Raw genomic sequence first — 23,816 nt, 5'->3', positions numbered from 1 at the left:
TGAATCAGATGCAGTGCGGAAAACTTTACAATCTAACTGTGTTGGCAGAGGATTCCACCTGTAACAGCACAGGAAGCATCAGAACAACCCTGATGACAGGTAGAAGGAGGGAAACCGACTGATTTAAGCTTTACCTACAGAGAAACAGAGTTTTATGTCTTAGGAATGTATGTAGCCCACCTAAAATAATACTGACCCTTCTTCTCCTTTTCATTTTCCCCTCTCAGCCCCTTGCTCTCCCACAGTCAAAAACAGTACCCGCATCTGTGGCACCAATTCTTCCTCTCTGTCTTGGGTGCCAATGGCCGACGCCATTGGTTACATTGTTAATGCGACCGATACAAATGGGCACACAGTTTTGTGCAGCTCAACTATTGGTAACTGCACACTAACAGATCTACAGTGCAGTGAAACTTACACAATTGCAATCACTGCACAAGGAAGCCAGTGTGACAGTGCACCTGGCCCCAGCATCAACATAACAACAGGTAAGTTTTTGCATGGTTTTGAGAGTGTATTAAGTACAGGTGTGAGGAGGAATTTGATGTGTTTTCCACCCTGTAAACAAACCTTTATATCCTGTTTCAACTGCTCTTTCAGCCCCCTGCCCTCCAACTATTGTATCTAAGCAGTACAACTGTGACACAAGGAAAGCAATGTTCAGCTGGACTGACCCTGTGGGACGCCTCGGGTTCAAGGCTCAAGTAGCAGGAGAAGAGTTTCAGGTTATCTGCCACACGATGAATACCAGCTGTGAGTTCCAAAGTCTTCCTTGTGGCTTGGATTTTAATTTAACGGTCCAGGCTGAGGGTGCGCAGTGCATCAGCAACCCAAGCATCAGTGAAACACTCAAAACAGGTAATACTCAAACCAATGAACTTTTGTATGTATTTAGCATAAACAATGTGTAATGTGTGTTTTTTTTTTTTTAGTATTATTCACAGCCAAGCTAGCTGTTTCCCTCAGGTTCACATCTTTGTGCTAAGCTATGCTAACTGGTTGCTGGCTCCATCTGTGTACTTAGTTGTATCAATATTCTCTACTAATGTCTAATGAATAAAATGGGCATATACCCCACATGTCATGTTAAACTGCCAAACCTCATGAAAAATGTATTTATAAATTGTAGGTTAATAACTTCCTTGTGTTTTCTTTTCTTCTGTCTGCAGTCCCGTGTGCTCCAGAGAATGTTAGTGCCACTTTGGCCTGTTTCAACCACTCAGCCCTTGTCTCGTGGGTAGGAAGCCCCAGTGCTATAGGATACAATGTGACAGCAACAGGCCAAGATGGACACACACACCACTGCCAAACTAACACAACCAGCTGTAATATTTCTGACATCCACTGTAGTGAAACCTACAGCATCACAGTCACACCTTACTCGAAGACATGCACAGGAAACCCCAGTGTAGCTTACGTCTTTAAAGCAGGTGCAGGAAATATTGAAGTCTTCTACTTGTGAAAAAAATCCTTCAAATTCATTCAAAGTGACGACCTTAAACCTTTTTTTTTCTCTACAGGTCTATGTGCTCCCAGTAACATCAGCGTGTCTCCATCGTGTGACGACAGCACCGTCTCTTGGTCTCATGTACTTGGGGCCGACATGATCATAGCAACAGCAACTGCAGACGATGGGCACACACACACCTGCAGATCAAACTATTCAAACTCATGCAATTTCACCGACCTCCACTGCGGGGAGAAGTATAATGTCACTGTTGTCACTGTGGACAGAGGCTGCTGGAGCGAGCCCAGTTCAACTGTGGAGCTGAGAACCGGTGAGAAAAAACTGTAGTCGTTAGGTTTATGTTCTTAGGTTGTATTTAATCGCAATGAATATCAAAAATATCAGTGATTTAGTATTTGTTACGTGAGGCTCTTACCTTTACCTTTTCTCCATTACCCTAGCTCTGTGTCCACCCACTAATTTGACAGGCCAAGTCAATTGTGACACCAACACACTGGCCCTCATGTGGGACCAGAGTCCAGTGTCAGGGGTTTCCTACACTTTAAAAACTGAGATGATAGGAAGCCCACTGCCTCCTACAGTGCTCACTACCTCTAATACCTCACACATGTTGACAAACCTGCTGTGTGGACACAGATATGCTTTCCACATGGCAGCACAGGAGGGAAACTGTCGCAGTAGCTACAGTTCACCCACCGAAATAAGCACAGGTAGGATGCTTTTTATGAAAAAAAAAAAAAACATTCATGTTTTATTTGTTTAAAGAAGTACAAACTGATCACAACCTCCGGTTCCCCTCATTCAGCCCCTTGTCAACCAACCAACTTCTCTGCCCGTGTGGATTGTGGGACAAACAAAGGGAATTTCTCCTGGGATGAGACTAAAGGAGCAGGTTTCTACACTGTTGAGGTTAGAGGAGCTCACGGCCATGTAGCATCCTGCTCATCCAATGACACCTCCTGCACCGTAAAACTTCACTGTGGTTGGTCCTACTCAGCGTCACTGGTGGCCTCCACAGAAAGTTGCAACAGCACCAAAAATTCCGACATTAGTTTTGAATCTGGTAAGATGTATGGACAGGGTTCAAATCTGTACAAGCTGAAGCATAGTGTTTATTTGACCAATATATTTCGTAGTTTAAGTACTTATATTTTATTTTATATTCCAGAATGTCAATGTATTATCTTACCTGTTAAATTCTCTCCCACAGCTCCCTGTCTCCCAAAGAATGTCTTAGCTGAGTTAGAGTGCAACACTAATGTGATGAATGTGAGTTGGACACAGACCCCAGGCTCTGACGATTACATCGCCTGGGCCATCGGCACTGACGGACACAGAACCTCCTGCAACTCAACATCCAACTACTGCTTCATTCATGATCTGGAGTGTGGAAAGCTCTACGAGGTGGCGGTCACCTCTTCCTCCATCAAATGTGAAATGATTGCAGGCTCTGACTACAAGGTTCAGTCTGGTTAGTGCAGCTCTTTCATGTGCATTCTAAATCATTGTAAAATAAAGCTGTGTTTTGTGCGTAATAATGTGATTGCTTGTTTTCTCCACCTCCAGCTCCATGTAAACCTGAGAACACCTCAGTTGACCAGAACTGTAGCAGCAATGAGGTGTCAGTAAAATGGAAACAGAGCGGCACAACACAGAACTACACTGTTAAAGCAGCATCTGATTCAGGTGTAAACTCAACCTGTGACTCTACTGAGAGCTGCTGCTCCTTCCTAGACCTGAGCTGTGGTCAACTATACACCTTCACAGTGATGGCACACACCGATGTGTGCATGAGCGAGATGAGCACACCCATAGAGAAGCTCACTGGTAAAAATAAAAATAAATATGTTTGCTTTTATTATGTAGAAAATGAGCTAGGAAGATTCATACCACTAGTATGTTGGTACAGCACATGCAAAGTTACTGCTGGCATGGTGAACTTAGCCTAGCACAAAAACATCAAACAGGGGGTCAATCATAAGCAATCCACAACACATTAGGAAATGATTGCACAACAAGCCATGTTTATTTTCCTCTTCAGCATTTTATATAAATGTGTAAACTGCTCTAGCAGGTTCCTCATGTCCACACCTTGTACCAAGTTATGCTAACTGTATGCTGGTTGTATCTTACATTTGGTTTAAAGACTTGTTAGTGGTGCCAATTCGCTCAGTTAGCTCTCGAAAGCTTTATGAGGGGAAAGCCAATGAGCATAATCCAAAATGTCCCACTATGAATCTGTTAAGTTTTTCCTCTTAAGTATTGTATTGTCTTTAGAGAAGCCAGCAGCTTCTCAGTTTCCACCCTTTGAGCTAAGCTAACGCTGGGTTGAGCTGTATATTTGTATATAGCTCTCAACATTATATCAAATAAGTGTATTTCCCAAAACATTAAACTATTTATTTTGTTGTATGTTGTATTTTCCAATGGTTTCTTTAACTGTTTCCTTCTCCTTTACTAGCTCCATGTCCTCCCTCCAATGTGTCGACCTCGCTGAACTGTACCTCACACAAAGCGATGGTCAGCTGGAGTAGCGCAGCTGCAGCCTCGGCCTACAGTGTCCAGGCAACCTCTGTTGATGGGCACAACGCCTCCTGCAGTGAGATGGACACATCCTGTTACCTCAACAACCTGCTCTGTGGACAGGAGTACTCTGTTGTTGTGGAGGCAATGAATTCTGGCTGTCCCGGTCCTGCTAGTTCTCCTGCCAGACTAACTACAGGTGCGTATGACTATAACCTTTTAGTCGTAACTCAAATCTGAGGGTTTCAAATCAAACCAGTAAAGAGACAAAGGGTCGACTACACTGAAAAAATCGGTTACAGTGGAAATCACAGCACAGAAAGTTATGACAGTGCCTCACCTTTTAGTCATAATGTAAAGAAATGGAGATCAAAAATTTAAAACAGAAATTAAAAATGTTTCTCTCCATCCAGAGCCCTGTGCGCCCATGAATCTCTCTGTCCACTACAATGCGAGCTCAGCCCGGGTGATGTGGGAAGCAACAAAAGGTGCCATCTCCTACTCTGTCCAGGCTGTGACCGACCAAGGCCTGACAGTCACCTGTAACTCCACCAACACCAGCTGCCGCCTGAATGGCCTGCAGTGTAGTCAGCTCTACAACTTGACTATGGTGGCAAGAAACCAAGTCTGTGACAGTGTTATTTCTGAAACTCATCATCTCATGACAGGTTAGTGACCTGATCAAGAAAAAAACTTGTATTAAAACCACATTTGTGTACATTTTTTTCATTTTCAAATGTCTTTCTTTTAATTCAGAGCCCTGCCCACCCACCAATGTTCAAGCCAATATGGAGTGTGAGCAACTTTCTGCAACTGTTTCCTGGCAGAAGAGCAACCTCGCTGTGGGTTATGTTGCTTACTTTGACAACTATAACGACCACTACTCTTCCTGTGTTGCTTCATACACAGAAAACCAATGTGTTGTCTCAGGACTGATGTGTGGGACCTTGTACAGTGTCTGGGTCAAGGCACTGGGAGGGCAGTACAACAGCTCTGACAGCACGGTGGTCTCTTTTACATCAGGTAAAACACACAATGGATAATCATCATGTTGATTTACACAAATTACATACATCAACAAAGTTACCATTATTTGTTTTGACTGTAACATGAGCAAGTGTATTGATTATGAATCCAAAGGTTGAGAAATTTCACTCAAAATTACACTTAAATGATCAACCTTAACATGGCAATTAAGAACATGTCATGGGTTTGCTAGTTATTATGGTTCATGCCATCAACTGTGTAGTAATATAGATGATGAATATCTCCTCTCATTGTACAAAAATGTTCCCATAGGTTTGTACAGCTCACATCAGACCAAATTATTGCGCCCCCCCCCTTCCTTTTTCTGTTAACCTGTTAAACATTTCTTAACACAGCTGTCAATCGTGATGTGACATCCACTCTTTTTAGCAACAACTAAACTTCACAGTGTTTCAGAAAAACTTATTTGACATGTATTTTCATTTTATCGTTTGACCGATGTCCCATCTGTTAACATGGAGTTTATGAACTATACAGCAGACAGTCAGCAGGGGGAGCTCTTAATATTTTGGCTTCAATCTGAGGGGGCAGTTGTGCATACCAACAAGTTATACAGTCCCTGGTTCATCCTCTGGGGACCATGAATGTTTGCTTGGATATTAAAATCCTGACCAAAGTGGTGGATCGTTGGACTGACAGACCAACATTGCTTCTCGTGAAGTTAAACTGGCAAAGTTAAGAAGAGATGTGCAACTGGCACCTTTTAAGTGGGGTTGTTTCTCTAATCCAGAGACTATCAGAATAAGGTGGTAAAAAAAATATTTATTTATTTTGAGGTTAAACGTTGTCTAAAGGCTTTTGAAAATAAATGTATACGGTATAGAGCTGTTTATTCAGCATGTGGAGCCATATCCAGGTCAACACATAAAAGCCAGTTTTAATTTGTGCATTGGTGTTTGTTCTTCATCTCTAAAGTTTGGGCTAAATAATGTAAGAAGCTCAAATGTTTACTGTTTTAGGATATGGAAGATGGAGCTTAATATTCATTTTAACCCTGTAGGACCTTGCCAGACAAGCAGCATTGAAGCTATTATGGATTGTGAGGCACACTCTGCTACCATATCCTGGCAGCCCAGCGTTGGAACCGAGTCCTATGTTACTGAACTTACAGCCTCATCAGGCCACAGCACCAGCTGCACCACCAACTACACCCACTGTGAGCTGAGCTCACTGAAGTGTGGAGAGGAGTACAATGTCTCTGTGAAGGCTCTGGGAGATACTTGCAACAACACTGCTCAAATGACAGGATACCTCACAACAGGTACAGTAAGTTCACCTGTGTGTCCTCTGTTGAATTTTGGTGATTTTGTTCACAGAAGCAGAACAGTTCACTATAATCACACAGCAGCTATATTCTTAGGAAATCACGCAGAGTTTGAAGGTCACATACCAAATCATGATGATGTAGTGCTGTGGCTTTTTTGTTGTACGCATAGACTGTAAAACATGGATGTAGTCTGACGTCACCTTTTGGTTTCTGAAGCTAACTTTTGGATGGCGGCCATCGTTTTTTGGACTGGGCTGTAAACATGTTTATTTTTGCAAGAAAAACAAAAAAACGTAGGCCTATACACTTACAAATGTTTACTAACTATATCAATTGACCATTTCCAATCTAGCAACTGAAAACAAAATAAATAATAAAAAAGCAAGAGTGACACTGGGACTTATTACAAGTTAAAAAGGAAAAAAAACTAATCTGATAACTATTTGGCTACCAAGACAAAAGCTAATGTTAGCATTCAGCTACTAGCCAAGGTTACAAGTTGATAGTAATGTATGTACTGTATAGGCAAGGCATAAATACATGGCTAACAATTCTTATCATGGAAGTTTAATTGTGACATTAGCTTTTGTCTAAAAGTAACAAACGGGTATCAACACTTTTGTCTGTATGAAAGTTAATTTTGTTCATGCCTTTTCTATTGTTTCAAACAACACTTAACTTAACTACACTTTCCTTAAACACAAATTCATTTTAGCATTAAGCCACTACCAAGTTAAAGTTGTTGGCTAAAAGCTAGAAAAATGCTAACATCAGCTTTTGTCTGATAGTAGATGATAGGATATTAAATACTTGATCTTTATAAAAGTTGATCAGTAAATACCTTTCCTACAGTTTCTCACACTTTTAACGAAGTCATTTTAAGTTTTCAGCCACTTCCAAGCTAAAGGTATTAGCTGTGAGCCAGGAAATAGCTTTTTTAAGCAATTTTTGTCATCCAATCTTCGTCAATGGTTTAAAATATATTTAGTTTTTGACTGAATTGTTGTCCTTTTCACCTCCTATTTCGATTATCACACTTTCTTTCATAACTGATTCATCTGGAAGTCAGTTGCAGTTCCCTGTAATGGGATGTACAACAGAACAGTACATCTATAACATAATTTGAGCTTCAATTAATGGACATGATGTCAAAGGAAATGGCTCCTATGGTGTGTGAATATGGTCAATTTAACAACCAAAGGAATGCCAAGAGTAAAACCATCTCATGTTTCACATATACATGTAAAATGATATTTAATATATCTACTGTCTCCCTCCAGAGCCCTGTACTCCCATGAATCTCTCTGTCCACTACAATGTGAGCTCAGCCCAGGTGATGTGGGAAGCAGCAAAAGGTGCCATCTCCTACTCTGTCCAGGCTGTGACTGACCAAGGCTCGACAGTCACCTGTAACTCCACCTACACCAGCTGCCGCCTGAATGGCCTGCAGTGTAGTCAGCTCTACAACTTGACTGTGTCGGCGCAAAACCTGGCCTGCAACAACACAGAGACGTCTCAACAGTACCGCCTCATGACAGGTTCGCCACGTGACTAGAATGAAATGTGTAAACTATTTCACTACAACATGGGTATTGCTTTGTACTGTATGAGTATGTCAATATCACTTTTAAAATGTTTTGTTTTGTCTTTCTTCACTCAGAACCCTGCCCACCCACCAATGTTCAAGCCAACATGGCGTGTGAACAACTTTCTGCAACTGTTTCCTGGCAGCAAAGTGACCTGGCTGTGGGTTATGTTGCCTACTTTAACAATCAAAATGGTCACTTTACTTCCTGTGCCGGCTCAGAAACAGATACTGTCTGCAGTGTCTCTGCACTGATGTGTGGCACCGTGTACAATGTCTGGGTGAAGGCATTGGGACATCAGTATAATAGCTCCCACAGTGCAGTGGTGTCTCTTACATCAGGTAAACACAAACTTATATGACTTACTGGTACTTGTCTATGGAAGGCCTAAGTGGATAGGCATCCCTTGATAAGTTATTTTCGGTAATTTTCTCAAATATTGACTTATTTCTCCCGTTATCCCGGTACAACGAACCTGTTTTTTCGGTTAAAATTGTTTAATTCATCTCATTGCCTTCATGTCTTGAGATAACAGAGCTTGTTTTCTCATGGTAACAAGATCATTTTCTTGTAATCTAGAAAACAAAAGAATATGCTGGTCTCTGTGATAGAGCAGACCACAACATGCCATGTTACTATCTCCCACACCAATGAGATACGTTATGCCTGTTTTTATGGTTTCTTTTTGCGTGCTTTTGCAACTCTGGGATACGAGATAAATAAAAGAAATCTCGAGAGCAACAAGGAAATACTTATTAAAGGATACTATAGTAAATAAAGTGTGTGCATGCATGTCCACTTAGGGCTTCCGTACTATTCGCTTCATTTTGTATTTTCATGTATAAGCTTGCTCCTACTCTTTCCTCAGCTCCATGTCTGCCCAGAGAGGTGGAGGGAGAGGTCGACTGTAGCTATGATGGAGCTGCTGTTGTGTCCTGGAACTCAACATACGGGACAGCTAACTTTTCCCTGACCGCCGTGGTCGATGGAAATCTTCAGACTCTGTGTGCAACTCAGCAGAACATATGCAACGTGACGGGTTTAAGCTGTGGGGAAACCTACAACCTCAGCCTCACGGGCAGCAACACACAGTGCAGCCTCACAGCGCCCATGCACTTCAACCTCACCACTCGTAAGTTGAATGCTTATAGCATACCTCATAAGTTGCAACTGTTGGTCTTGGTTTGATTTGTTTATTATTTAATCTTCATGCTTTCACGCGTCTCTTAGGTCCTTGTCCTCCTAAGCATGTAGCTGTAAATCTCCAGTGTGGCTCCCGCACCGCAGTCCTGTCCTGGGAGGAGAGATCAGATGTTGAACTGTATGTGGCGAGTGCAATCAAGGCATCAGGAGGAGAGGTCCAGCACTGTAACTCTACAAACTCTACCTGTCAGTTTTCCAGTTTGGACTGTGGAGAAATGTACAACTTTACTGCGACAGCACACAGTCAAGGCTGCTCGAGCACTGCCAGCAGTACTGTGTTCATCCAAACAGGTACTGCAGAGGCCAAATGTTTTCAAATGACTTCAAACAAAGTACCACTAGTGTTTTTTGTTCCCTGCTGTTTTTTGATTTGAAGTTAAATACCGGCACACTCTGACTTGTACTCATGTTTTTCCTTTCTTTGCTCTTCTTAGAGCCTTGTCCGCCTGTGATCATGTCTGCTCAGGGACTCTGTCAGAGTGAGGAGGTTCAGATCTTCTGGCGTCAAGTACGTGGTGTTGTGAATTACTTAATAACAGCCACAGGAAGCCTTGGTTATGTAGAAACCTTCAATACAACCCAGAATCAGCTGTTAGCTGCTTTACCATGTGGACAGGACTACAATGTCACTGTAAAAGGACAAGGCAGTGAGTGTGACAGCATCCCCAGCAGCCCTGCATTCTTCAAATCAGGTATAATGTAGTGTCTTATGGCAAAATACACACACACACAATTTCTTCCATGCCCCTTAATTGTTATTTGAGTGTATTCACCTCCAACCTCTCTCTCCAGCTCCATGTATTCCCCGCCATGTTACAACCTATGTTCAGTGTGAGTCCAACATGGGCTCTGTCAGCTGGGGGCCGAGTGATGGCGCTGAAACCTATGTCGCCATAGCAACAGGGCTTGATGGCCACACCCACAAGTGTCTTACCAACACCACCTCCTGCACCTGGAATGACCTGCACTGTGGAGAGGAGTACACTGTCCTAGTGAGAGCTAAGGGTGACAACTGCACCAGTCTGCCCAGCAACAGCACAGTCATCCATATGGGTATGTTATGTGTGATTTGAAATGTATTACAAGTAGATTGTTAACAACTCACTGGTATGTCATTTGGAGTCATTTCTATAAAGTGAACAAAAGCACAATGTTTAGTTTTTACAAAGCTAAAATTTGAATAAAATATATTGAAAAAGACGTTTAAAATGTACTAATAATTATATTTAAATAGTACACTTTCAAGTCATTCTTTTCAATTAATCCCTGCCCTAAATCAAGTTTTTCCATTAGTTCACAAAGGTCCATTTTACATGCAAAAATGCCAACATTTCTAAAGGCATGTATACAATTCAATGCGTCTGCAGAATACAAATTGTCCTTATAGAAATTGACATACCTTTTGTATTTTCACTGCAATACTACCAAGTGCATATTTTAGTTCAACAAAGAGTTGAAAACAAAATGTACACGCGCATACATTTATAGAATCATATGAATCTACTGCTGTACTAAACCCTAGATGTGGCTGTATACCTCTTGTTACCACCTGGCTCATGGCAGGTAACAAAGGAGGAAGGCCACACAGAGTTACTCATTCAAATAATAGTTTATTTAACTAAAGTATTACATATATACATACATATCTGAAGGTCATCCAGTTGACAATAGATCATAGACATAAATGTACTGATGTTTGCAGCATGCCCAGCTGAGAGAGAGTGAGCACATCTCTTGGGCAGGCCTAAATAACCACACTCTGTGATAACAAATCCATCATTTCTGTTTCCGTCCAGATCCCTGCGTGCCCCAGAATTTGTCTCCAACTGTGGATTGTGATATGAAAGTTGTTTCTCTGAGCTGGGATGCCAGTAATGGGACAAATCTGTACCTGGTGTCAGCTGAGGGGGAAAACAAAACAATCGCACTCACCACTAATGACACCACGGCTCACTTCTCTGAGTTCTCCTGTGGACAAAACTACAGCCTCACAGTCACATCTCACAGCCAGCACTGTCCTGGAAGCTCAACTACAGCAGGACTTGTACAGACGTGTAGGTTATGCACATCCAACATGTTTAAGTACAATTATTACAGAGGAAGCAAAGGCTCAATCAGGTCTAAATCCGACTTTTGTGTCTTTTCTCTTAGGGCCGTGTCCACCTGCAGGAGTCTCGACTGTGCAGGACTGTCTTTCAGGCATCGTCATGGCAACCTGGCAGGCCAGTAATGGGTCAGACTACTACACAACCACCATGCAGACTGACACTGGCATCTCCATAATATGCATGTCAGACACTAATGAATGCAGCGTCACCGGCCTGACCTGTGGGCAGTACTACTCGGTTTCTGTCACAGCCTCCAACCAGCAGTGTAACGTCACCTCCAGAGAGAACACGACGCTGCAGTCAGGTAGGTTTAAAAAAGTGGTTAATGGTTCAAGCCCCATATACGGAGGCTATAATCCTCTTTAATTCAAATCCGACCTGTGGCTCCTTTTCCTGCATGTCATTCCCCTGCCACTCTATTCCTCCCTGAATTCTGACTCTATCCACTGCCCTATTTATTAAAAAGGCACAAAAAGCCGATTGTTGGAACACACTGAATAAAAACCATAAAAGAATGTAAATTTAACCAAACAATTTGACATGGGCAACTTTTCTGAAAGCCGAAAAAAAGCATTATCCTATTTCTGCTTTGTTACTAGCTGGAATTTAATTACATATTTATCAGGGATCGATTTACCACATATAAATGGTTATTTTTTTAAATAAGACACATGTTAAGACACATTGACTGTTTTCATTAATATTTTACCCATCATGCTCTCCTCTAATTTCGACTAACCTTCCTTGTTGTCTGGCTGCTCTCTGCAGTGCCATGTGTCCCCACTAATGTGGCAGTGCTGATGGACTGTGAAAACAACACTGCTGTCATGTCCTGGTCCGCCAGCCGTGGTGCCGTAAAGTACTCAGTGACAGCCATCGGTAGACATAACAACGTCAGCTGTCTGAGCTCTGACCTCAGCTGTAGCCTTGGCAACCTTACATGTGGCAGCCGTTACACAGCTCAGGTGGCGGCTATGGACGACAATTGCTCAAGTATCCCCAGCCAGGCGGTGATGTTCAACTCAGGTAATAGAAATACAAACACTTCACTACACAGTTGCAGTTTTATCGTTTTGTAAAGGGCATGCCAAACATTTTCTTTACACCTGTGTTACGCCCCACCATAAGGCGGCCCTATGGGGCTAACAACAATCCACAGATTGACCCAATAAAAACTCTAAAACACCTTACCCAAGTCAAAAAGAAGAGAAAACATGAGAAACTAAACAATAACAAAGATCAACTTAGAAACAAAACACAACAAACAAACAATCCCTGACTGAGCAGCACAGCAGTCCCAACTCCAAATGCCTCTTTTCCCGCAGCCAGCACTGGCCTTTTAAGCACTGAGGCCAGGTGTACCTCGTTGTGCAATTAGTGGCTTCACCTGGGCTGGAGGACAGAAAGGGAGAAGGGACAAACAGTACAAGGAAACACACAGCCGTAACACCTGTTTTTATTGTCTTATTTTAATATTAAAAAGTGCATACAAATCTTAAAAATACACCTGACCAATAGTTCAATTGTGGGACACTGATTCCAAGTGCTCCACAATCGATATTCTTATGACAAAACTTTTCAACTCAAATCTTGATCTGAGTTATCAAAGCATCTCTTTGTTCCCAGCTCCATGTCCGCCAGAGAATGTGAGTGCCGAGGTCAGCTGTTGGTCGAATAGCATGAATATTTCTTGGAATGCCATGAGAGAAGCGGACCACTATTTGGTGTCCGTAATTGCTGACAGTGGAGGAAACCATGAGTCATGTAACACTACAGACACTGCATGCTCCATCAGTAACGTGACATGTGGGAATGCATTCAGTGTTCAAGTCAGCTCCATCAGAGGCTCCTGTCGCAGCCAGCACAGTCACACCCACAACATCATGTCAGGTATGAATCCACTTAAAATCATCCATGTTTGTAGACATTTATCCATCCAGTTCTAGTCTCACATAATTGTTTACTTTCTAGCTCCCTGTCAGCCTCAGGGCATCAGAGGCACCCTCGACTGTGTGACTAATTCTGCCCAGATATCCTGGGACGCTGCTCCAGGGGCGGACAGCTACTCTGTGTCAGCTGTAGGTGAAGAGGGCTATACAGCAAACTGCACCACCTCCTCCAACACTACCTGTGAGGTGGAAGACCTGGGATGTGGCATTCTTTATAACTTCAGTGTTATTGCTAAAAACAGCAAGTGTGGCAGCCAGCCCAGTGCCATCATCGACTTACAGACAGGTAACAGATTTATTAATTTTTCCAATATGCTCAGGATTTCCTATTCTATGTCAACACCCAAACCTCCATGCATGCTGCAGTGTTGTTAAATTACATCCATCTCTTCCACCAGCCCCCTGCTCCCTTGCTGGTATCACAGCAGTCCCTCAGTGCCACAATTCCTCCATCCTGGTCATATGGGATCTGATGGAGGACAGCGGGGGAAACACTGTGTATACTGCCACAGCAGAAGCCAGGGACCATACCTACTTACACTGCAACAACACCGGCACCAGCTGCTACCTCCATGGAGCAAGATGTGACCTCCAATACACCATCATTGTGTCTGCTTCATCAGACCAGTGCAGCAGTATGAGGAGTCCACCGTACAGAGTCAGCATGGGTATATACATTGTCTTTTGTTTGTTAGTTTCTAACATGGAATACCTTACATGTGTTCAAATGCTTGCTTAAAGGGCCATGAATGGTAAGGTTAGAGGTTACCATGTCTGATTGGATCGAACAGGTAACATTTTGGAACAATATGTCATGTTTCTTTCCTGCTGAGACTAAAAATACAAGATCAATCCAGAATTCAAATCTATCCAGTAAATATGAAGTCAAAGCAAGTGCACAATGCGTGATGACTAGAAACAGAATGAATCAGCTACTCTGGCTCCGTCCAAATGTAAATAGTTAACTAAAACTTACCAAAGTTGTTGACGATGTATGATTAAATGTTGGCGTATATCAAGGACTATTTCTTGGGCAGGTGCAGTGAGCTATTGTCTGTTTAAAGTTTGTTTGCCAAAATGGTTAGATCAGTCTTTTAAAAATCATTGAAAAAGTGGCCTAACCTATATTCTTCAAAACTTGAACACTGTTTGCAGCTTCTTTGCAGCTTAAGAAGCTAAATAAAGAAGCTACAACACACCTGTTGGTACAGTTACATCTAGATTTGCATACTCAGAACTGCAAGGGGGTGGTTAGATCAGATTTGATTACCGGTGATCAAAGGACCAAAACTACTGTCATCAGATTCTAATTCAAACCTCTGAGCAGTTGAAAGTCACATGATTACAACTTTCCCAACAGAGCCACACCCATTTAAAGAAATAAACAGAGAAACTGCCACTTTAAAATAAGCTGTTTTAAGGGTTGTAGATAGTTCCTTTATTTCGAGGAATCATGCAACGAACATGAAGAAGTTGTTTGTGTCTTTAAAAATGAAGCCATATCTTATTAGGGGTGTTTTTGAAAAGGTTTTTTTTGTACTGTAACAGTTCCAAAAGAGAGGGAATTTCCCCTTAACACCTCTTAATTTGTTCAGGATGAAATATACAGAAGAGGATTAGGGCCACTGAAAAACATTTTTTTGGTTCTTTTTTTTATTACGATTCTGACTTTAATCTCAGAGTTCTGACTTTTTTTTCTCAGAATTCTGAGATTAAAGTCAAAACCAATTTTTTTTTTTCAGTGGCCCTAATCCTCTTCCGTAGAAATACTTGCTGAAATATCTGCTGTAAAGATTTTATTGCCCTCTTCACAGAGCCATGTCCACCCAGGAACCTGATGGTTAATGCCTCCTGTGAGGACCACAGTGCACTGGTGTCCTGGAGCCCCTCTCCTGTTGCAGAAATGTACCATGTGGTGGCAACAGGAGTAGATGGACATGTGCATTCTTGCAACAGCACCGTCAGTAACTGCAGCTTGTCAGGACTGCACTGTGACCAGCAGTATACAGTATCTGTGACGGCCAGCCATGAGAACTGCACCAGCAAAGCCAGTGAAAACAGCACACTCACCACAGGTATTTGTCTTAATGTAGAGAAGAAAATGGTGAGTACCACAGCATATGATCCAAGTGATTTCATAATAGACCATTTTCTGTCTGTCTAGGACCCTGCCAGCCTGATGGTCTCTCAGTCACATTCAACTGTACCAATCAGTCTGCTTTGCTGTCATGGCAACCCAGAGATAATGCTGCATACTACCATGGAAGTGCCCAGGCTGAAAACGGAGACATGCTGTACTGTCAAAGCTGGACTCCAACCTGTACTATCCAGGATCTCGTTTGTGGAACAGTTTACAATTTCTCTGTTCAGGCTTCAGATGGGACGTGCAACAGCTCCTTTGCTGACCCGGTGCAGAGCGGAGCAGGTACAAAGCACATTGTGTTGCCTTGTGTATGAAATGTCTTGACTTGACTTGAATTGGATTGCTTTCCTTGAGGCTTGATATATTTTCCATGTTTGTATTAACACAAAAAAATATCCTCTCTCTCTTTGTTAGCTCCCTGTCCTCCCGACACTGTTGAGGTGCAGCTGATGCCGATGGTGCAGGAGGCCCAAGTGATGCGCTTCAGTTGGACACAGGCCTTATGCAACAACACAGAGTACCTGCTGAAGTTAACGGGAAGTCTGCTGGGAGACAGCCAGGCTCAGTTCGAGCTCTACTCCTATTGGACGAGCGTGACGTACTTTGAGATACCCCTCCCCTGTGGTTCATTGTATACTGCTACTTTGGAGAGCAGGGTCGCTGCTGGTACCAGTGACCCCTCTGTGCCACTCAATGGAACAACAGGTAGACTACAATCAGCACTTCAGCTACTGGTTAAACTTTTTATTCTGCTCTGCACTTTTACAAACAATAGAGTATTTAAACATCTTTATCATGTAATAGTATTTACTGTATTTATAGTAAGCTTAGCGAAGGTGTCCACTGATCCTGTTTCCTGACATGAACTGCATTGTGACTGTGTGGTGATAATGTGTCAGTGGCTGTTTGTAGTTATTTGTATCCATTTATACTTTTTTTTTATGTCTCTCTTGATCATTTTGGGACCATTTATTTTGTATTTTCTGGATCTTCTTGTCAGTTGTTAGGCTTTTAATAACTTCTTTAAATCATTCTGTTTATGCTTTGGATCTCTTTGTATTTGTTTGGTGTCCCTTTGTTTAGGTTTATTTAAGTTCTTTGTACTCCATGTGTTTGCTGTTTTGTGTCTCTGTAGTTTTTCATTGGCTTTTTGTGATCCCTCCATGTCTCTGTCCTGTCTTTTATTTTTCCTTTGTGGTCTTATCTTTCTTTAGTTGTTTTGTGTCTCAGCAGTTTTTGTTTTAAGTTTTTTCTCTAGATATTTGTGGGTTGTGTGGTCTCGTTTAATCCTACCTTAAAACAATTCTTACTGTGATGATAGTTTATGGGCTGTTTTTGTAGGTAAGGAGTCAATCGATGATGTAAAGATATTCTATGGTGAATGCGAGTTTCAATTCAAGGACAGCTAATTGGGCTTTAAAGGGTGAACAGTGTTTCATTGCAAATTCAGGAGAGTTGTTATTTGAAATGATATATTGATATATTATCTATTTGACAATTTTCAGATGTTTAAACTAATCATTTCTCTTCTCTCAGCTCCATGTCCTCCATCAGGATTGGTGTACAGTGGTAACAGCACCTTTGCTACCGTTTCTTGGAATGTGTCTGTGTTTGCCACCATATACACAGTGTATGACAGAAGTGTAACACCAAATATCCAGCGATGCAGCACTGCAGGGCTGTCCTGTTCACTGACCAACAGTTCTTACAATAACCTGGTGATCACAGCAAGCAACGCTGCAGGAGAAAGTGAAGCAAAGAGTCTCATGAATGGTAAGAACTAATGTGTGTGTGTGTGTGTGTATTAGGGCTGTAAAAAGAACTCATTTTAAAATACACACCAGTTAGGATTAAATCATTTTGAATGAAAATGAAGGCTTTGTTTGACTTATTTAAGCTTTTTCTCTTTAGCTTTAACACAAGGACGCAGAAGGAGAGATCTCAAGGAAGAAATGTCAGATAATGGTACGTTTCTGAATGGTTGTTTTCAAAATGTCAACAGTTGGCTATCAAATAATTTGTCACTTTCATTCTTTTTTACCAAGTGGTTTAATTTTTGTTGTGTGAATATATGTGCTTAACTAAACTCTTGTTTAAAGTCATAATAGTGGGATGTTTTTCCTCAACAGGAGGCCTCTCGGCTCCCCTGATGGAGGTCAAACAAGTGACGTCAACAGCATATTTCATTGAGTGGTCTGAAGTACAGGCTGCTTCCTATTACAGCCTACTGATCAGGAAGCAAGGCAGCTCCAGCGGGCCTCAGGAGCTGACTGTGTACGGCGAGAGAATCTTTGTCGATGATCTGAGTCCAAACTCAGCCTACTGTTTCACGCTGTCGGCCCAGAACTCAGCGACAAGCGGACCAGAGTCTGAGCCTGCGTGTGTGCACACTGGACAGGGGCTTGTACGTTAAGAAAACAAGTCTGCATACACCTCCCTTTAAAATGTGATTGAAATGGCAGAGTGTCTCCTGGTTACCGCTACCAAATTTCCCACCAGGATTAATAAAGTATTTCTGATTCTGATTCACAGTAACTTGTAATCTGGTAGAACATTGGTATCGTCGTTGGTTACTTGCATTTAAAATTCTGTTCATGTGCTGCAATTATTTGATATGAAGACGAGGAAATATGTTGATGCTTTTTGTTTAAAACTGTAATCTTATTTGAGGTACTTGTTTCCTTTGGGTTCAGGTTTCATGGTTTATTTTGGTTACTCAAGTTTTCTGTATTTTATATTTTAGCGATCTTAAAGGTTATGTCAGGGAATATTTACATGTCAATAGTATGTACTACCGTACATGTAATTTCTTAATGTATATTTAATATGGAAGATTATTTTCACACTATGTTCTATTAAAACTATCAAAACAAATGTTTGCCTCCAGCCTCTGACTCCACTTAATGACTGATTCTCGTCACTCATTTGGGTTTGTTGACTATATCTGTAGCCTTGTCAAAAAGAAATAAGTCAATATGTTTTGTTTGTAAAAGTGTTTTATTAGAAAACAAAATGCAACAGAGCAATAACCCAAACACAGCACAAGCAGGGCTGTGTGTGTGGTAAAAAAAATTACCCTTTGCAGACTGCCCTTTAGAGGATTAAAACATTCTCATGTTGTCTACACACAATGGACAGAATTCCTTTATGCCAAGAAGTCAATGTCAATCCATGTCTCTATTATAACTTTGACTGCTCTTTTTTCAACATTCAAGGCATGCTTAACCAGCAAGAGATGACTAAGACGCTTAAATATGAAGAAAGTAAACGTTGGGGCTTCTGTACCAACCAAAAATAACCGGTATTCTTCATAAATTACATTACAATTATGACAATAGAGTCATTTGTGGACCAACATGGCAAGAAATGCAAATCTGGCGACGTATCATGTGTAGACAGCTTCTGAAACATTATGTACAAACCCACATCTTTGTGGGAGTAAAATAACCACAGAAAATTAAAATGTGATTTTTTTTCCCACTTTGAAATATAAAGTGAAGACTAACAATGGTCTATTGGGGGACAAAAGGCAGAGAAACATAAAGCAAAATTACATTGGCCAAAGACAACGATTCAGGATGTCTGGAGAGCTGACATTTCTTCTCTTCAGCACAAGGGACTGGACTAGACAACTGGGTAGAAAAAGGAGGAGAAAACAGAGGAGTAGGAGAATATTGCTGTGAGGTGACATTTACTCAGTGCTATGACTCCTTCTGCGTTCGCTATGTTTACTATGGTCGTTGTTGGACTCTCGCTGATGATGGCTTCTCTCTTTGCTATGACTACGTTTGTGAGGACGCTGTTCTCCCTCTCTCTCCCTGTCTTTGTCGTGGCTGCGCTCTTTTTTCCTGCTCTTCTCCTCTCCACTACTCTTGTGCTTCCTCTCCTTGCTTCGACTCTTCGACTTTTTGGCCTTCCTCTCGTCTCTGTGTCTGTCCCTGTCGTCTTTATGCCTCTTGTCATCAGTCTCTCCCCTGCTCTTCTTATCCCGGGACCTCTCCCTCTCAACGCCTCTATCTTTGTGGTGCTCCCTGTCCTTCCTCCTGCTCTTGTCCTCACCGCCGTCTCTGTCTTTGTCTTTACGTTCGCTTTTCCGCTCCCGGCTGCCACTGCGACTTTTTTTGCGCTCTCGTCGCTCATGGTTCCTGTCAGCACTGCGGGAACGTCGCCTCTCCCTGTCCCCTCTTTCCCCTCTGTCCCTATCCCGGTCCCTACCATCCCTCTCCTTCCTCTGGCGGTCCCGCTCCCTCTCCAGCTCTCGGTCAAAACTGGGCCCATGGCGTTCTCTCTCACGGTGGTGGCTCCTGCTCCTTGATCGTTTGGGTGACCTTTTGGGGCTTGGGGTCCGTCTGGGTGTCCTGCCAAGAGAAGTACCACTTACTTTAAATTACAGTTTACATAAACCATAAAATTTTTTAATACAATTTAAAGTTACTGTTTCATATTGACTAAGGTCAAGTTGCCAACTTGAGGCAACAACTCTTAGTGGACATTTTGCCTCTTTTGCTTCTTATTGGAGAGTTGTTTTTATCTCTCTGTAGTTGTTGCATCTCCTTAGAATTATTTTATGTCCCTGTGCAGTACAAATTCATCTCTTCTTGGACCAGTTTATTAATTCATGCTGATAAGTTTTGATGTTTGTAACCAAAGAAGCTTCCGTCAGGACTTCCTTGGTAAAACTGAGGCTTAATACTTTGAATTATTTAAGATGTTACCTGGAGCGGCGTCGTTCTCCTTGCCTCCCCGACTCTGCGCTAGCGGCTTCTTCTTCCTCCTGCGGCTCCTTCTGCGCCACCTTACGAGGCCTGGCCTTCATCTGCTGGTCTATAGCTTTCTGCACAGGCACGGGGATACGGGGGAACAAAGTGGAGAACCACTCCAGTTTGGTCAAGAAAGAGCGCAGCATCTCCCCGACTGTCATCACACAGCCACCTCCGGCCTTCACATCCAGCTCCTAGAATGAAATGGTGGGAAAATTCCGAAGAAAAACTCAGTTCAGCACACAGATATATCAGAGCGTTTTTTGATCTAACTTAAAAAAACAAAATGTGATGACCAAGTACTGAACCTTCACCTCTGTTCATCTAGCTTAATCCAAATATCAATCAATCAATCAAATGTGCCTGGTTTTACACTGATCATTTTAAAAAGGGAAATATAACTATATATATAAATAACAAGAAAATACTGACTCATCTAAACTGGCAGGGCGACTCCTGCGGCCTGTAATTACTGTGTGGGCTTGAATACCATGACAATTTTCCTTCCCATCATCTGTTGAAAACATCTTCAAAAAAAGTTTGTGTTTACAGAGCAGAAATGACGGGAAGGAACCGTATCTAAAAACATCGTGAAACATAATCATTGAGCCAGAGGGACAAAGAGAGATGCTTTGGCTTCCTTCCTTAGTCTCTCAAGAGCACAATGAATTCTTAAGGGGGATGTTCAAGCACAAAATTGCCCACAGTATAAGCACAGACTGAAGCAGGAGGCAAGTGTTTACCAGTTGAGTTGTCAAATTTATATGGTAAAGAACAGCCACTTTGCACTCACACACGCAACCCAACAGTGCTGAGATACATTTTCCAATTCACCTGCTGCACAATGGGCATCTGAAGAAAAAAACAGGGGGAATTAACCAGTTAACCGATTTCATACGATCAATTCAAATGCAACAGAACATCAAAAGAGGCCTGGTTGCACAGTCTGGGATCAAATTATTTTCCTTAACTATAAGTGAAGCAAACACATTTCTTTTGCAGAAGTTGACGTGTGTTTTTTCATTTGTTTATGTGTCTTTTTCAGTGTGTATCAATGCTCAAATAGCATTTGTATCCCAAGTTCAGTTTTGTGCAACAAGTCCTGATAAAAACACGGCATGCCTTAATGTTACATTAAAAAGATTTACTCATCATCTAAGTTACTTACCCTGATAAAAAAAAAAAAAAAAAATCAGCAGTAGAGCAGTTAGCAAGTCACCTAGCTACGCATGTTTAGGGAAAATAACTTTGGGACAATTAAGCCAAATGAAGGCAAAGGTGAAAAATCAGCTATGAGCATCACAAGGGGGGAGGGAGACTGACAACTTTTAGTACATAATGTGTGACTGTGTATTTAATAGAGGAAGAAGAAACATTAAATTATTACCCGAGGTGACATACCTCCTCATCATCCAGGAAACCATCGTACCAGTCTATCAAATCTGCCGGGGGTTGAGTGTACCTGAAGCAGAACAGAGAAAACAAACAACGCTTGTTACGTCGAAAACATGACGAGATGTTGCACAAATACCAATATGTATTTATAGACCTGTTTGTTACAAATCATCCACTTTTTTTTTTTTTTTGCAGAAATGATGTATTATATTGGTAATCACTAAAGTAAAACATTATATCAGCACAGTAGAAATGCAAATTTAAACAGTTCCACTAAACTTCCCTAAAGGGGCTTTCAGAGATGATGTGGAGTTCACTGCACTCGCTGCGGGGACTGTGCAGAGCTCTTATAATTAATTATTTTTTTGCAATTCATAGAGATTTTACCAAAAGAAAATCACTTTGAATTAAACATTTCTCTTAAAGGCAATTATTTTCTCCTTACAAAGATTTACATAACCGCTTATCTATCCAGCTCACCATATAAATAATCCAGAATAAACACATCTATTATATAATGCAATTTTGTATGTCAATAAAGACATCTTCTACATCATAAAACTACAGTTGTCAAATTTGGTAAACTCACACAAAGAACCTACCTTATGTACATGAAGCCGAGAGCTCTGATATACGGAGAGTCTGTATGAGTGATCAGACCCATCAGCTGTTTTCGGGTCAGCTTGAGTGTAAACAGTTTGTATAGAAGACAGAAAGCAGTAGACACAATACCACCAGTTCCAACTCCACGCACCTAAGATGGAAGAGGATGAAGCCTTTTAAATTAAGCGAATCGTTGCATATTATTCACAGTTTACCTGTCCTTACTAGAACAACACTCAACTAATGTAGTAAAGTAAGTACATCTATAGTGAACCATGTACATTTGTCACACTTGTATATGAGAAACTATTTAAACAGAAAGTAGCATCCACAAACTAAAGGGTAACGGGAGGGAATAGATGGGGAGTAGAAAAAGCACGTACTTCCCACTTACCCCTCCGCACATTCCAGTCTGGCCTGCAGTCTTTCTGCTTCCTTTTTCCCAAGGCTCAGCGTGAGTCACCTGTAACCACACACAGAAGATCAAGTTTACGTTTGTCATTATATTAGACAAGCCCTCTTCAACAACAGACCGCTAATCCTATTGTAACTAATGGCGTCAGAGGCTTTATGAGGAGTACAGTAACCCGCCATACAGTCTTTACAGTGAAACAATAAAACACTTGTATACATTATAATGCTTTGATGACCTGTTCATTTTAAGTTCGTGTGTTAGCATTAAAGCTACGAAATTGATGCCTTCGTCCAACTACCCTTTCGCATTTTCCTCAGTATACCGGTCATTACGTAAAGCCAGTCTATGTTTATAACAGCAGCCTACATACGACACCATGTTTCACTGAGCCGCTAACTTACAAGTTACGAGAGTTCAGACTACCTTGTGAATGAACGAAAAACTGTTTTACGGGTTTCTTACTTACTTCATTAAACGAGCGAGTCGAAAGTACAGTTATATTGACTTCCCAATCCCACATTGCCCTTGTTATTTTACTACTTAAGTACAATGGCACCATAATAACAATGCTAGCTTGATATCGGTATCAGGCTAGCATGCGGTTTAGCATTTGCTAATGTACCTTGAAGTAGATTTCGTCGACCACTTCGTGATAGGTCTTAAGTTCATACAGCTGAACTTTGAAATACGGCGACGACAGTACATTTGTGAGTATCATTGGGTTGAGGTTCATAGTCTTTTCGTTACCCCACAGGGGCAATACATTTCCGTGTTTTCCAGGCGCAGACTTGCTAACGGCCTGTGTTGGTTGCTGGTTTCCGACGTTAGCCATGTTAGCTGTTGTCCACGCCGCTGAATTTCAATCACAGTTAACCTATTTCCGATTACAGCTCCATCAATACACGGCAGGGAAGTTTCCGTCGTTATCAGTATCGTCCGTCAGATTGTTGCAGCAAGCGTTTTGGTAAAATTGGTCCAAATAACTTCCCGCCGTCGTTCTAAGCTGAAATGTGGACGCGAGGTGGAAACGGAACTGTAACGTTAGTGGTGCAATGTGAACGGTATGAGGTCAAGTTACCATAGATACAGTCAACTCCGAGAGCTTTCCGGCTTCAAAATAAAAGCATGATGCACACAATATTGTATATACTGTATATAACTATTATTTTATGTATTGTTCCGTTCAGATAATTGCTCGTTAATTGGTTTATATATAAGTGCACCAAATATTACGTTATTTGCTTTTCATATGCATGTATTTAGTAGGTCTTTAATTTGAAATGTTTGTTATAACCGGAAGTGGTATTGTCTAGTCATGGTATTTTAGTGTGTCTGACCCGTACATACTA

General features: G+C 41.6%; 2 protein-coding genes across 2 annotated transcripts; one reads left to right on the top strand and one right to left on the bottom strand.

Annotated features, from left to right (window-relative positions):
- Positions 1–4,445: 4,445 nt before the first annotated feature.
- LOC136179061 (receptor-type tyrosine-protein phosphatase beta-like) lies at positions 4,446–18,167 on the top strand. Its single transcript, XM_065953972.1, has 21 exons — positions 4,446–4,659; positions 4,748–5,014; positions 6,039–6,299; positions 7,586–7,843; positions 7,966–8,232; positions 8,760–9,023; positions 9,122–9,385; positions 9,529–9,786; positions 9,887–10,147; positions 10,891–11,148; positions 11,246–11,506; positions 11,971–12,228; positions 12,829–13,092; positions 13,174–13,437; positions 13,550–13,819; positions 14,966–15,226; positions 15,316–15,576; positions 15,709–15,999; positions 16,831–17,067; positions 17,206–17,259; positions 17,424–18,167. Exons 1-21 carry the CDS (start codon positions 4,461–4,463, stop codon positions 17,705–17,707), a joined length of 5,262 nt encoding a protein of 1,753 aa, XP_065810044.1. The 5' UTR covers positions 4,446–4,460; the 3' UTR covers positions 17,708–18,167.
- A 105-nt stretch (positions 18,168–18,272) lies between these two features.
- prpf38b (pre-mRNA processing factor 38B) lies at positions 18,273–23,525 on the bottom strand. Its single transcript, XM_020634075.3, has 6 exons — positions 23,090–23,525; positions 22,447–22,515; positions 22,052–22,203; positions 21,456–21,516; positions 20,010–20,248; positions 18,273–19,652 (listed from the first exon to the last, which is right to left on the bottom strand). The coding sequence occupies exons 1-6, from the start codon at positions 23,297–23,299 to the stop codon at positions 18,986–18,988; spliced, it is 1,398 nt and encodes a 465-aa protein (XP_020489731.1). The 5' UTR covers positions 23,300–23,525; the 3' UTR covers positions 18,273–18,985.
- Between the last annotated feature and the right edge of the window lie 291 nt (positions 23,526–23,816).

This window comes from Labrus bergylta, chromosome 4 (genome assembly GCF_963930695.1).
Source record: "Labrus bergylta chromosome 4, fLabBer1.1, whole genome shotgun sequence".
Taxonomy (NCBI): Eukaryota; Metazoa; Chordata; class Actinopteri; order Labriformes; family Labridae; genus Labrus; species Labrus bergylta.
This window is presented reverse-complemented; position numbering and strand designations above follow the sequence as displayed.

Excerpts from the sequence above, each read along its gene's own strand:
- prpf38b (XM_020634075.3), bottom strand. The coding sequence starts at position 23,299 with ATGGCTAACGTCGGAAACCAGCAACCAACACAGGCCGTTAGCAAGTCT. Across the intron at positions 21,517-22,051 it reads CTCGGCTTCATGTACATAAG|GTACACTCAACCCCCGGCAG; the intron begins GTAGGTTCTTTG and ends GTTCTGCTTCAG. Across the intron at positions 20,249-21,455 it reads GTTTCCTGGATGATGAGGAG|GAGCTGGATGTGAAGGCCGG; the intron begins GTATGTCACCTC and ends ATTTCATTCTAG.
- LOC136179061 (XM_065953972.1), top strand. The coding sequence starts at position 4,461 with ATGTGGGAAGCAACAAAAGGTGCCATCTCCTACTCTGTCCAGGCTGTG. Across the intron at positions 5,015-6,038 it reads GGTGGTCTCTTTTACATCAG|GACCTTGCCAGACAAGCAGC; the intron begins GTAAAACACACA and ends TTAACCCTGTAG. Across the intron at positions 17,068-17,205 it reads AGCAAAGAGTCTCATGAATG|CTTTAACACAAGGACGCAGA; the intron begins GTAAGAACTAAT and ends TTTTCTCTTTAG.